General features: G+C 34.6%; 1 protein-coding gene across 4 annotated transcripts in view; it reads left to right on the forward strand.

Moving 5' to 3' along the window:
- The window catches only part of Oseg6 (intraflagellar transport protein Oseg6), a 143,076-nt gene that overhangs the window by 103,910 nt on the left and 23,968 nt on the right, over nucleotides 1-15,198 (forward strand). For 3 of the 4 annotated variants that reach the window (XM_089253481.1, XM_089253483.1, XM_089253482.1), the window contains exons 29-32: nucleotides 1,126-1,272; nucleotides 3,155-3,251; nucleotides 3,550-3,674; nucleotides 11,297-11,378. In XM_089253481.1, coding sequence (XP_089109607.1) covers nucleotides 1,126-1,272; nucleotides 3,155-3,251; nucleotides 3,550-3,674; nucleotides 11,297-11,378 — 451 coding nt within the window. Of the gene's footprint in view, nucleotides 1-1,125; nucleotides 1,273-3,154; nucleotides 3,252-3,549; nucleotides 3,675-11,296; nucleotides 11,379-15,198 lie in introns of those variants that run through there. The other variant, XR_016195598.1, reaches the window with a different exon arrangement.

Below are 15,198 nucleotides of genomic sequence, written 5' to 3' on the forward strand. Positions count from 1 at the left end.
ATGTGTTTTTGTAATTAATTTTTCTCCCACAAACCTCTCTCCTTCCTATTTTGATTTCTTTCATTTTTTTCATAATTTTTTGTTTTCATTCTCAAAAATTACTGAATAGTGAATTTTTATTTTATTTTGTATAGCGATTGAAATGTTAGGGAATTAAATTCATTGTGACAACCAGTACAGGACCTTGGTGTCTTCTTGGTGGGTTTCATCAATCAAATATATTATACAAATACAAATACAACGCCACAACAGGCAAAATGCCCAACGAGGTGGCTGATAAAAAGATGCCCATAAAAATATGGTTGTCATATGTTTCAAAAATACAGCAACCCAATTAAAAATGCAATTAACACAAATTACAAACAATATATACACATGATAAAATATTATACGATGCCCATAAAGATTACTTATGGTTGTCTTATTCTAAGAATGGATAGCTTCTCGATTTACCCCAACATGTTTATCGTATTTCTTTTTAAACGTGTCAATTGTGTTACAATTTACTACCTCCGGGGGTAAGCTATTCCATTTATTAACAACCCTATTGGAGAAAAATTCCCTGCGACACCATAACCTTGTTATTATAACCCATTATATTGTTATAATTAACCTAAGGCCGCATTACACGATAAAAGTTTGATAAAAGTTCATTTATAAAACTTGAAAAATTCAACCAATAGGCGAATCAGTTAAGTTCGCTCGAATGTAACAGATGTGCTTATAGGTTACAATTTTGCAAGTTTTATAAAATATTTTTTATCAAACTTTTATAGTGTAATACCAGCCTAACATATTAATAAATTGCATTGAGTTGAAAAAAAATATGGCAGGGGTAATCAATAAATAATCACCCTCTGTGCATACATTGAGTCCAAAGAAGCCTCTATTTTCTGAAAAATGCCTATTACAAATTTCCAGAATTTTAAATTTCATTATTCTCACATATGCATTATGATGCATAGATTAATGAATTTGCAGCATTATTTTGTTTTTAATAATGCTTATAATAAATTATATAGCTGTTTCGTAGCTGTAGTTGACATGGAAAATGAAATTAAAGATTTCCCAGTAAAAGAATATTTTATGTGCATCATTGTAATATGTTAAAAAAACTCTTTTCAGGCTGTCAGAATCTTGTTGCAAGTGACAGGATCAGAAAATAATGATGCAATAGAGTTAGCAATTGATGCTGCAGGTAAAGCTGTAGATGAGCAACTCACACGTGAAGTCATAGAATATTTGATGGGTGAAACAGATGGCATTCCAAAGGTTGGTTGAATGTATCGTATTTCTCAGAATGAGCATACACAACTTATATAGCCATAAAAGATACAAGTTCACTTTGTGAAGAAGTTAAGACTATTTTTTTTAATTTTTCTATAAAAGTACTGTCATTCTGAAATTTTGGTTTTGTAAACTCTATGCTTGTACCCATAATTTTGTGGTGAATATTTAGTCACGAGTGTTTTTAAGGAACCAAAGATGTTTTAATGTTTCTAATCAACCCTGTACCATAAAAAGCTGCAAATTGTTTCTAACTTCTTCAAAATATTTTACTGGATTTGTGCAATATTTGTGTAATTTACATAAAAACAGCAAATAAATGGAGTTTTCAACCAATTTTTACGAAACATACAGAAAACTTAACATTATAATGAGACACACTGTAAAAAAATTAAAAATGTGGTATTTTAGTGTTCAATGAGATATAAAAAAGTAAAATATTCTCAATTACACATGTGCAGGAAATATCAATTTTATTTTTTCATAATTTAGTTGCCATATATACAGGGTGGTAACTATCGACTGCCCAATAATCACACACGTGATTCCTTGTGAAAAACTGATATGGAAAAGTATTTTCAGTTTTTTGATTTGACCCATAATTAATGAGTTATAATGCTTTAAAAAATTTATGACGTCACTTCAAAATCCTGCCGAATTCACTGAACAAACACCAAACGTTTAAAAAAAAATACTGCCGCCCTAAAAATTCTGAAATTTTGCTCAAATGTGTTACTCGCCACATGTTAGTAAAATGAACCTCAGCTTTAGAAATTAACCCAAGTATTTTTTAAAACAAATATTGAATTCTCAGATTTTTGAAATTTATACAGTTTTTCAAACTTTATGAAATTCTATCTGGATGATCAGACATCGAAGTTCAAGGTTCATCATCATCATGCCGTATAAATATTTTTATAAAATTTCAGAATTTTTGGTGTAGTAGGTTTTTTCCGTATCTTATGGATGAGCTCAAAAACTGCAATTTGTGAAAATCGTGTTCAAAGCGTTTTTTCCTGTTTACGTTTAAACTGTGATTCATTCATTTTTAATTTTATTTCGAAAAAAAAAATTAACCCGATTCACACGAAGTTTTTCGCATTTGATTTTCACAATTGAATGAAATATTTTTTAAAGTCATGTTTAAAAATCTAGTTCAGGGGTCATGAAACCTCTTAAATTAATAAAGTATCTTCAACAATTTTAAGATGAGATTTTTGTTTCCAGTTCCGATTCAGAAGTTTTGGAAGATTTACATGTTGCATCACAGCTTTCAATTGTAATTCTGCAGCACAATTAACTTGAGTAACACAACAAGCATAATGAATGAAATCGATCGCAGTTACAAATTGTCACGATGACGTCTAACAATTTTTACGGCATCTCATTAATGTTATGAATGTGTGTATGAAACAGTAGGCCCCTACTCAAAACCATATTTGCAACAACAGACAGTAAAGACATGGCTTTCATTTCGAAAATTGAGAGCTGGGGGAAGGGGGGTGTAAGCATGATTTTCTGGAAAAAAATTAAGAAACGAAATACACACATATAAGAGCAAAGGGACAGGAACATCCTGAAGTCCGTCTGTGTGAACTGGGGCCCGGGAGCACCTGCCACCTTATAAATACATGCCTTCTTTCCTGACATGACAAGCAAGATTTGTAATTAGGTTGTTGAAATTATTTGTAATTAATCTTCAATCTCAAATAGCTCAGCATTTGTTTTTTATAATGTGAAATCAAATAAAATTTTTATTTATCACATTAGCTTAATTTACTGACGTATGGTATGACATGGTATATAATATTTTATATTGGTATATATTTTATAGTTTATTTTTTATTTATGGTATATATTTTATAAGGACTTCAAACATTTGTTCAGGCTGTACATGGCTTTGAAACAATTTCGAGAAGCTGGAAAAACTGCAGTTATTATAGCAAGAGAAGAACAAAATGCAGGTATCATTTTTCAAATATTCATTGAACTTTTTATCCTTTCATGTTTTTTAATGTCATTCACTAGTAACTACAATTTTGTAAGTAATTTATTTCATTGAAATTTAAATTATAATTGACTAGAGTTAAATGAGATTGTATACTCTTAAAAAATATATATTTCCTACATTTAAATTTATGAATTTCTCTTACATGTTTGAATTGATTTTAGATGTATATGATTTCAAAAAATTGTTTTAAAAAAATCATGTTTATGCATTTTCTATTAAGATAAATTTTTTTAATCACAATTATTTTACAGGAAATTATCGAAATGCACATGATGTTCTGTTTAGCATGTATCAAGAATTGAAGAGACAAAATATAAAAATACCATCAGAAATGTACAGCAATCTGATGGTTTTGCATAGCTATATCCTTATAAAAGTGAGTACTTTACCAATTCTATGTTTTAATTTGAGGCCTATTCTTTCTGCTTAGAAATATGTAATTCAAAGTTAATTTCAGAAGACATCCTGACATTATATACTGATTAAGACAATTAGGGGATATGTAGAATATTTATTTTGAATAAAAAATTTTAAATTTTAATTTTTAAGAACATTTTAATTTCTTAATTTTACAGACGACATGAAGTATGTAAAAAGAAAAAGAGATGGCTTATATCACTCAATATGATGGCTGATATCATATTTCTTTTGGTGTAAAAACCAGGAAGAGAAGCTAAGAAGCTTCATCGTCAGTTCAAATGCTGTAAACTGCTTTTTCTCAGAAAATGAACAAAATTCCTGAACCCTTAGTTAATACCCCTTATAAATTTATTTCTCATGTTAGTTTTCTTGTCAGTTCTCTATGTCCGCATGCTTAACAGCTAATGTTCTTCAAAGCGTAGAACAATTTTCAGTGAATTTACAATTTGGTTACGTTGTCAATACCTCACCTCAACAGAACAAAACATTTTGTGATAACATTTCATCCAATCTCTTAATGCCTCAAGGTATCTTCTAATATGTGTTTATGCTTCAGTTAAAAAAAGTGAGTTTCCACCATTCAAAGTTTGACAAATTTAGATTTAATATCAGATACATACAGAGTTATTCAAAATCTTTGTTCAAATTGGGTGGGTTCAGTGCAGAGGCAGGAAATAGCAAAATAAATCAATTTCACATAAGAAAATATTCTTGAAAACTTTTGCATGTGTTAATAGAGTACGGGGTGATTATAAAAAAACTATCCCGACATATGGGCCCCTAACTATCATACTGTTCACAGAAACTGAATGAAATTTTGGCATATGGTATTTTGAGGTATTAAAACTGATTATGCATGTATACAGGGTGATTCAGAAAAGATGGGAAAAACTTTATGAGGTAATAGTACACACAAATATAAACAATTGTCATCAAAGAATGCATGGTCCAACATGAAACGCAATGCGCTAGCACGTTTCAAATCAGCCGCTCTGCAAACGTTAAAATGGCATTCCTGTTGAAATTTATCGGAAGAAAAAGAACACCATATGCATGCAAATGTAACCTGGGAAAGAAGAAGCGTATGCATGTCTGCGTCACAGTGAATAAAAGGCATGGACGCCAAATAACTTCACGGGCTGGTATCTGCACCTTTTATTCACTGTGATGCAGATTTGCATAGTTTTTTTTCTTCTTTCCCAGATTACATTTGCATGCATGTTCTTTTTCTACTGATAAATCTCAACAGGAATGTTGTTTTAACATTTGCAGAGCGGCTGGTTCGAAACACGCTAGTGAGTTTGGGTTTCATGTTAGATCATGCATTCTTTGATGACAATTGTTTGTATTGGTGTGTACTATTACCTTTTTTAAAGTTTTTCCCCCACCTTTTCCGAATCACCCTGTATGCAAATTTGAAGTGCTTAATCATGACATAACCCTTGGAACCTATAAAACCATATATATAACTTGTATATATATATATACGGGGTGATTATAAAAAAACTATCCCGACATATGGGCCCCTAACTATCATACCATTCATAGAAACTGAATGAAATTTTGGCATAAGGTATTTTGAGGTATGCGCTCAAGAATGATATGGAAAACAACAGTGTCACTCTAACAGTTATGGTTACAGTGAGAAAATTTCGAAAATATCAAATGGCAACACCAAGTTTTTTGTATTGGAATGCGATCTCCATACTGAAAAACACTAAATAGCGTTGAAATGGCACCTGTAGCATGAAAATCCCCGGAGCTAGACAAGGAAAAAGTAAAAAGGACTTTGCCGTGCACCAGAGCATTAATGTTCGTTTCTTCGGCTGAGATTCCAGCCTGATTAGTCCTCCACAAGGTCATGTGGAAAATTTGTGAAACACAATAAAATGCTTTATTTTATGCTGCTTCTCTGTCCTTATTGGTTGCCCTCACTTTTAGCCTATCTACCGCCGGTGATTTTCATGCTACAGTTGCCGTTCGAACGCTATTTAGGGTTTTTCAGAATGGAGATCACATTCCAATACAAAAAACTTGGTGTTGCCATTTGATATTTTCGAAATTTTCTCACTGTAACTGCAACTGTTAGAGTGACACTGTTGTTTTCCATATCATTCTTGAGCGCATATATCAAAATACCTTATGCCAAAATTTCATTCCGTTTCTGTGAATGGTATGATAGTTACGGGCCCATATGTCGGGATAGTTTTTTTATAATCACCCTGTATATGTGTCTTTAAAACTACTTCACCAAACACCAATTCTGGCCATATTGCTATATTGCAATTTACCGCCACTAATGCTATCATCATTTATTGTTTGGATTTTCTCTACTGAACAGACTGGAAAAACAAAGGGTTGGATACCAGTTCAAACAGTGAAGCATAGTCTTTAAGAAAATCAAAACGCTCATTGAATTGTTGCATGATATCCTCAAGACATGGAATGACAATTAAACATTCTACCTTGTTCAGATCCTCAGTTTTTCTAAGTCGGGAAATCGACGATATGTGTGTTTTTGCGCTTGCTCAAGAAACAAGGTCCGTTTCCACCTGAAGCCCATCACCAATTCCACATATCACAAACATTAGAATGTTCTTCCTGCATGCTTACAGTTAGATCATTGAGTTTTTGAAACAAAGCAACCATGAATGCCAAGATTACTTTAAAATCATCTTCAAATAGTTTTTGAAATCTGTGCGATTGATTTTGCAATGAAATTGCAGCTTTAATTTCTTCAAATACTGCCCACACACTGGAAATCACCTTCCCCCGGCTTAGCCAGCATACATCGGCATGCATCAGTAGCTCTGAGTACGGAGCATCCAAATCTTGTAAAAATATTTTTAGAAGCCGCTTAGCTAATGGTTTTGATATCAAAAAGTTAATAACTTGAACAATGCACTGCAAGGTTTCCATGACATCTAAGACATTCTTCAACCGGCTGCATAAAACTTCCACGTGAACTAAGCTGTGGAAATGAACAAAGTCAGGAACATGCGAATCTGCATTAAGGTAGGCGATCATGCCTTTTTTTTATTCTGCACATCGATGGTGCCTCATCGCTAGCCACAGAGACAAGTTTCTTCAGTTCTATTTGATTTGACACCAGGAAGTGCATAAGACCATTATATATGTCTTTTCCAGTTGTAGTGCCTGTTAATGGAATGAGTAAATAATTCCACTATCTGCCCATCAGCATCTATACAGTGCAGGAACACCATGAGTTGTGCAACCGATGTATAATCGGTGAACTCGTCTTGCAACATTAGTATCACTAAGAGGGATATTTTTAGCCATAGGCGTATACAGAATTTTCTCGAAGAGAGGAGGTTTTCAAAAAAATTTTCCTCCTCCTGAAAGGGGGGGGGGGGTTAAGTTTTTTCCCTGCAAAAAATAACACTATAATCTCGGCTTGAGGGGGAGTTAGAACCCAAAAGGACCTCTCCCCCCCACTTCGCATACACCAAAGTTCTTAGCAGCATTAACTATGGTTTTGCGATATTCTTCTGGTATAAGTTCTCAGACCTGCGAACTCTCCGGATTTTTCATCCTTCCTCCCACTCTCCGGATTTGTTAAAATTTCTCCGGAATTTATCAGAAAATTAGATTTTACGTTGACCTTTCACGTTGCCGTGACGTCAATGACTGCTGTTGTCGTTAGGGAAAACACCCATAGAGAACAGCCGTGGTCATTTCCATCGAGCAGCCGTAAAAAAAAGTCTTGGTGACCGCATTTAAGCAACTGGCAAAGACGTGACTTTGTTTACATAGCGTTTATGTGCAATCATTTATCAGGGGGAAGCCCTTGGTTGCCGAAATTCCTGTATAATTGTTATTGTATTCCATTAACAGCTGTGCGGTAAACACAAGTTTTCTTGTCAGCAGCTTTGTATTTTGAAGTTTTTTAAATTGTTTCCTCCAATTAAATATGTCTTCAGAAAGAAAATATAAAACTTTAAGCTATATATAAAGCTTTAGAGTTGATATACCCAAGATTATCAATCACTGATAGCATCCACGAAAGGAAACACTTATATTTTATGAACTGTATGCAGATGTGATTTCTCTATTCTGCATGGAAAGACTGGCATGGAATTATATTCTGCTCAAGGGCAATGCAGAACCTGCCTTGGGTGGGGGGTTCTTTTTCTTAATTGATTTCGAAAAAAAAATTTTGTGCATTTTTTTTGATTGAGTCTATGAGTGCCGGGGTGGGGGGGAGGGTACCCCCTCGAGAGAATCTCCGGTTTTCTCGATTCCAAAAGTTGGCACGTCTGAGTTCTGTAAGGGTGTCAACTGCATAAAGTATGGAATTTTTTATCACTTCTCCATTTGTAAGAGGTAATCCATGTTTTGGAAACTTTGATCAAAATCTAAGTGGATAATTAATTTGTTGGTATCAACAGCGCCACTTTTACTGAAGCATTTTTGTTGTCACCAAAAATTTGATTTCCATTCTTGACGTTTCAAAAATCTTGCTTTTGACTTTTCCGGATATTCCATTGCAAAAGTCCTATAGTGAGTCTCAGTGTCTTTTACAATTTGCTCTTTGAAAACCAGCCCGCAAAGCATAGCATATAAGGCACTGAACTCCTGTTGCATCCACATTTTGAGCAAGAAAATAGTCTTCTTCCTTCTCTTTGGAACCTATAAGATTTCCGTTTTTTGAGCGCAGGTGACATACTGGAATTCTCAGTGATTGATTTTCTGATAATAAATCTATCCATGGTATATCTAGGCAGCTACTACTACTGAACCATACATTTACCTCGTTCATATTCCTCTGTGGAATTTCTAATGAATTGGTACATTTTGGAATGTGTGTGCATGTGTAGCAAACCTGATGTGGAGTTTGTTTCTGTGTAATGCTTGTTGTGTGTAGTACTTCCATCTGCCATCAATTTTTCTAACTATGAGTGAAGTGTAATGATTGAATAATTGTATTGTTGTAGGCTTGTTGCTCTCTGTGGCAAGACCTTTTTAATGGGAAGAACAGCTTGTATTCATGTCTTGAAGTTTGGAGCCACAGAAAACAAACTTCAGCCGACCACCACTATGTTAGATATATCTAGGCTACGTCGACCAACTACTAACTCCCTCCAAAGACTGGAGGAGGGGGGGGGACAAGCTTCTGTTTCATTCTCATAAACTGTTGGCTAGTCTCCCCACCCCCCCCCCCCCGGTACAAGCGATGTATACCGTGGGAAACAGGGCTTCAAACTACAATCTGTATTAAAAACTTGTCAAACAATGTCTTTCTGCAAAGGATGAAAACATATATATATAACAGCAAAGATGACCAAATGGTGGGGAAGAAGAAGGAAGATAATAGGTTTTTTTTAGTTGTAGTTATGTATATATATATTGATTGCAATTTTTTTCTGCCTCTTGATTTGTCAAGGGCTTCAGAGTACTCGTGAGCACCAAATCGAGTACATGCATCGAGCACTCTTGATGCTTTTGTGACATAGGTGGAGATAGACGTGAAAGTCTGGGGGCACGATGATGACGATGATGTTAATTCATATATATGCATATATATTAGATTAGTGGGCTCCACCTTGGATGCTGGGGGGCAATGCCCCCATATCTTCGCCCATGTTCTGTGAGCACCAGGGTGAAGATACCTGCCATAAATGAAGCCCCAACAGAAGAACACCACAGCCTCATGCTTGCTAGTTTGCATCAAAATCTATATAAAACTTCAAATTTCAACATGCATATCACTTCCTCACAACATACGTGATGATAAATGGGAGCAATTGATGCGACTGTTTTTCGGCAACTGTCCTGTTTGTTTGCAAACACACTTTTCTTTGTGAAATATACAGTGAAACCTCGAGACAACGATATTATGCCAACCTGAGAAAAATATCGTTTTTAGAGATATTATTGTTGTATCCAAAGGCATCATCATCTCCCTGTGATGCAATTGTGGAGCTGCAAGTATTTGTTTCAGTGTTACATATCATCAGAAATGCACTTATGAGCTCTTATTTTGCCCAGTATTGATCAATTATGTAAGTAACAAAAAACTTCATGTTTATCATAAAGTTTAATAATCATAGGTGCAGGCAGAATTTTCTCAAGGAAGGGTGTTTGTTTTTTACTAGTTTCATTTTTTAAGATGTTGATCTCAAGGAACTCCCAGGCTCGTAGCCAGAAACTTTGTTCGGAGAGGGGGAAACCAAAGTAATAGAACAATAGATTTGTCTATCTTTTCCCCTTTTTCAGTCATTTCCTTACATTTTTGGGGGGGACCAGACCCCCTTAATTCCCCCTCTCACTATGCCCCACCCAGTGCATATGCATGTAGTGATAACAGTAATCAAAATTACTTTGAATGGAATATCATGTAATATTTATATTATTATTATAATAATGAAAATTTGAGTGATTAAAATTAGAGAAAGTATATATTGTATTCGTATATTTATTTTATTTGAAAATACTGGTTGATATAGAAATTTTTATATGGTTAACACACACATGACTTTGATTTATAATTGATCAGTGTTTAATCTATTTTGACACATGAAAACGAATTAGTAAAATTTTTAAAACAAAAATTGAACTACCTGATTATTGTCTATTGTTCATCTGAAATAATCCAGTATTTTTGTCTGTTTAGTCAACATGTATGACTACAAACACGAGGTGATGAAAATAATTTTTTTTTCAGCATAGATTCACGGACAGCATAGTGATCAAGGGGAGAATCCTACAGACAGTGGAACTTCTTAGCTCTGGCCTTCTTACTGAACATTTGAGTTATCAAAAACCTACGTTAGCTACTGTAGTTATTGTTAAAACCTACCCTGTGGGAAAAATCATTACCCAGCAGTTTCATACTATATAGCAAAAGCTCTAGACTTCATTATTGTAACATGCCTGAATATGTTGAATTTTAGGACAAGGGTGCCTAGAGAAAAAAAGACAAAAATGAATGTGTGACATCTAGATAGTCAACAAGTGTTTAAAAAAGGGATATTGTGATAGTCAGAAAACCCCCACACAACTACAGTAGTGAACAACTAGATTGTACCACTGTTCTCAAATAATGAGGAAGCCTTCTGCATGCGGGACAGAAAATATCCAAATATTATATTGTCCATAATACCCAAAAGAAGGTTGTTCAAAGAGCTAGCTAATGCTGACCTGTAGGAGTAGCCAGGGAATGGGAGGGGGGTGCAGATGGTGAAAAAAATCTGATAACACACCACAACAAGCATTCAGGAAAAAGAAAGCACATCAAAACCGGTTTCACAGAGATTCATTGAAAAAAAAAGTTTGAAAAAGATGGGAGAAAAACCTAAAACAATGACCTTAACATCAAAAATCATTTCTTTATTAAATTAAATAATAACTTACATCCTTATTAGCTATCTGAAAGTGTTTACATGTAATATTCTAAAAATCTTTAATGAACTATGTTTTCATTTACTTCAGACTAGCAACTCTAAAACATGTAAAAGGCTTTTATATAATATCTCAATTTTGTTTGTTCTTTTTTTATACATTTGTTCATTTTATTTCCTTGGAAGTGAATCACTTATATATTTATCGTTTTTTCAGATCCATGCTAAAATTGGAGATCATATGAATTCTGCACGCTTATTAATAAGGATCTCCAATCATATTAGCAAATTTCCTTGTCGTAAGTAAATGTTTATTTCACTTTATTGTCTTTAAAAAGTTTTACCATGTTTTCAAAAGACATAGGTAATAAAAAAGCTTGAATTAAGTTTTTTCCTTTGATACCGTATGTATAAAATACTGCTTGTATTTACATACAAGCCAAATATAAAATACCTCTCCAAGAAGGTCATCATGTCTTGAGAAAATCAACTATTTGGAGAACTTAATAGAGTTGAAGGGTTTGATGCAAATATGGTAGCAAAGTGCTGTTTAAATTTCAATTTCCAAGTTACGTCGACCATTTCTTTTCCCAGTTATTATTTTTAGTTATTCAAGTCTAAAGCGTGGAATTCTTTCACCAATGGAAATAAATTTTGTTTTTGATAAAATGAGTTGCCCATGGGTGTGTACTATCACCAAAAATTTCCCTGAGCAGATCACATGAATCTCTTGGGGAAATGTGAAACATTGTTTAAAAAAAATGTATAACTCTCACAAAAATTAAAGTTACATCTTTTGTAACAGCAAACCCTTTGATTATAATTGATATGGTTGGGGGGGGGGATTCTGGACTTGAAAAAATTGGACTTATTGGGAGTTGGTTGGGTTTTTTCAGGTTTATGATACTGGAGCATGAGGAAAGCAAGTTATCGATGCTGTAGCCTACATAAATATAATAGAACTAATAATATATGACAATTATTTATGTAATTATTATATCAGTGGTTGCTCATAACAGAAAATTTTAGGGGGGGGGGGTGAAATCGTTTTGTATCTTATTATGATAATGTGTTTATAAAATGGGGTTCTTTCCTCCGGTTTTTCCTTCTAACTCCTATAATCTAAATTACATTAAATACATAGATTTATTAAAGCATTTCTCTTTACACATAGTATGACAATGCAATAATGCCAATTGAAAGCATACTGTTTGTGAGTAAGTGTAGTTTTAAACTGTAATTTTTGGTGGGGTTTTCATGGGTTTTTGCAAGGGATTTTTTCTAACCCCTATAATCTAAATATCATTGAATACATAGATTTATTAATGTATTTCTTTAGAGTAGCGGTTCTCAACCTTTTTTTGACTTGCGGAGCCCCGTAGGCCAATTTTTTAATTATTCATCGAGGTTAGTGATTAATTTTTACTATTTAAAAATATTTATAATTGTTTTTTTTTTAAATTTTACTGTTGTTTTTATTTTTCTCGAGCTTCTGCGGAGACCCTGGACAGCGCACAAGAAGCACCGGTTGAGAACCGCTGCTTTAGAGTATGACAATACAATAACATCATTAGAAAGCATAATGTTTGCAATTTTAAAGTATAACTTTTGGTGGGTTTTTTCAAGGTTTTTTGAGGTTGACCAAAATCAGACCAACCATGAGTAAATGTGTTTTCATGAATTTTATCTAACCTCAATGGTTGTATTCATTGTCTATGGTTAAGACACAGATTAAGTCTAGGAGACTGGTTAAGAGAGAGTCAGAGAGAGGTTCATCTTGAAAATGGTATTCACCACATCAGTCCTTAGTATCAAAGGAGGGTCTGGGTCATAATTCCGACAGACGACAGATGAAATACAGACAGGGTCGAAATCCCAACAGGTCAAAATCTCGACACAGTTGAATTTAAAAATTCAATTTCGCCGTATAAGCCGCACTTCGCGATTTTCGTTTGTCACAGCAAGTGGTTTTTTGCGCATACCAAGATCAATGGTGATCAATAATATGGAAATTCATTTAATTTTCCAATTTGGCGAAAAGCAAAGGATTCAGGGTTGCCTTTCTCTGGCATTTATTGCTTTTTCTATCCGCCACAAACACTGCGATTCCTTGATTTTCTTTGAGAATTTTTCGAAATTCAAGTTCAAGCTCAAGTTTCAAATAGACTTTAAATGCCAAATAATATTGCACAAAGTTAGACCATATCATGATCTTAATTTAAAATTTTAAAGGTTTTTCAAAAGCAATGTAATGTAGAGAAATCTTTTAATTCATATGTATAAAATTACATGTCTTGACAGCCTAATTCACTGATTCATTGCAGAGCCGCAACCACTGAAGCCCAGGCCCATAGCCAGAAATTTCATTCGGAGGGGAGACAAAGTGGTCAAATAATATATTTGGCCATCTTTTTCCTTATTTCAATAATTTTTCACATTTCAAAGGGATCAGATCCCCAATCTCCCCCCTCTCACTACGGCCTTGCTGAAGCTATAAACATGGAATTCTGCTCTGCCAGTAGTTTTATTTTATGCTGTTGAGAACTCCCAAAAAAAAATTCAACCTTTAAGTTGGTCTTAAGGAAAAATTTGCAGATTACCAAATCCACGCTAGTGAAGACGCGTGTAATAGTTAGTTCCTTATTCATGGATATTCCCCATTTCTGAATTATTTTGTACTTCACTATAGACAGAACCCTTTCAACTCGTGTACACAGCAAAGTGTTGTTTTTGTGGGTCCAGCTCCCATGGCCTTATAGTGGGAGCTGGGGGGAATTTAGCCCAGAGAGGAGAATAATGGTTTATATGTTATTGCCAAAGCCTGAAATTGCCCACTTCGTGAACTGACTAGCCCAGTTGACCCTTCCAATGTCTGAAATACAGGCTTTGGCCAGACTTTGTGCATTTGTATATCGATCCCTATATCAATGTGTATGGTTCAAGCGTATTGCCAAATTTGAGTATTTTTTTGTTACAATTATGGCCATTTATAATTAGCTATGGCTAATCATAATTATGGTTAGCTGTGACAACTCTAACAGTCAAAGGAATCTGAATATTGATATCTTAGTGATCCATATATAGGGATCAACATGTGGGGCCTGGCGAAAGCTTGTAATTCGGACATTGGCCGTGTCCACTGGGCTGGCCAGTTCGCGAAGTAGCCAACTTCGGGCTTTGACAGTAACATATACAAATATATACAGCGTGGTACCTATCGACTGCCCAATGATTGCTTGTAAAAAACTAATACTGAAAAGTGCTTTCCGTTTTTTGATCTGACCCATAGTTAATGAGTTATAACGTTTTAAAAATTGATGACGTCACTTAAAAATCCGGCCAAATTCACCAAATGTATAACTTGGCGTTTTAGACATTGCTAAAAATGTATTAACCCTGCTATACAGAAAACAAAGGAGATATAAAAACCAGTTTTTTCCCTTCCCACTTTTGAAGAAAGAAAAAAAATCTTTTTTTACAAGTCAGATCAGGTTGTTTGCATCTCACAAAGCTAGCTTCACAGAGGTTATTGATAAGCGTTAGTCATTTTGTTTCATTCTCCAGAAAGTACTGCGTCTAATTATTTATTGTTATAATTTCTAATTTGAAGGCATTCAGCATACAAGAATATTGTGACATGCACCTTATATTAGGTGAGTTCCACGGATCAGCCTTGCCAGCAGCAAGGCTATACAATCAACGGTATCCAATGCAAAAGCACCCAGACCATAAAGTTATTTTGCGACTGGACCGCCGATTGCGCGAGTCAGGGTGTGTATTACCACAACCAAATGCAGACGCTGGGCCAGTATCATCCGTAAAAACACCGGCTTTCGAAGATAATGTGTTGTCGTTGGTTGAATCGGATCCAAGGACCAGCAGTCGAGTGATCTCACGAGAATTAAATTCAAGTCACGTAACGGTCTTAAACGTTTTGCACGATGAGTTTTTGCATCTGTATCATTACACACGGGTGCAAGCACTTTCATCAGACGATTATCCGCGAAGGAAAGAATTCTGTCAATGGCTGCTTCAACAGCATTCCAATGACAGCACTTTCCTAAATAGGATTCTATGGACTGACGAAGCAACATTTACTCGTGAAGGTGTCTTTAACAG

The sequence above is a fragment of the Pholcus phalangioides genome, unplaced genomic scaffold (assembly GCF_987345545.1).
Source record: "Pholcus phalangioides strain wild (caught in Gottingen) unplaced genomic scaffold, Ppha-v1.0 ptg000039l_1, whole genome shotgun sequence".
NCBI classification, from domain to species: Eukaryota; Metazoa; Arthropoda; class Arachnida; order Araneae; family Pholcidae; genus Pholcus; species Pholcus phalangioides.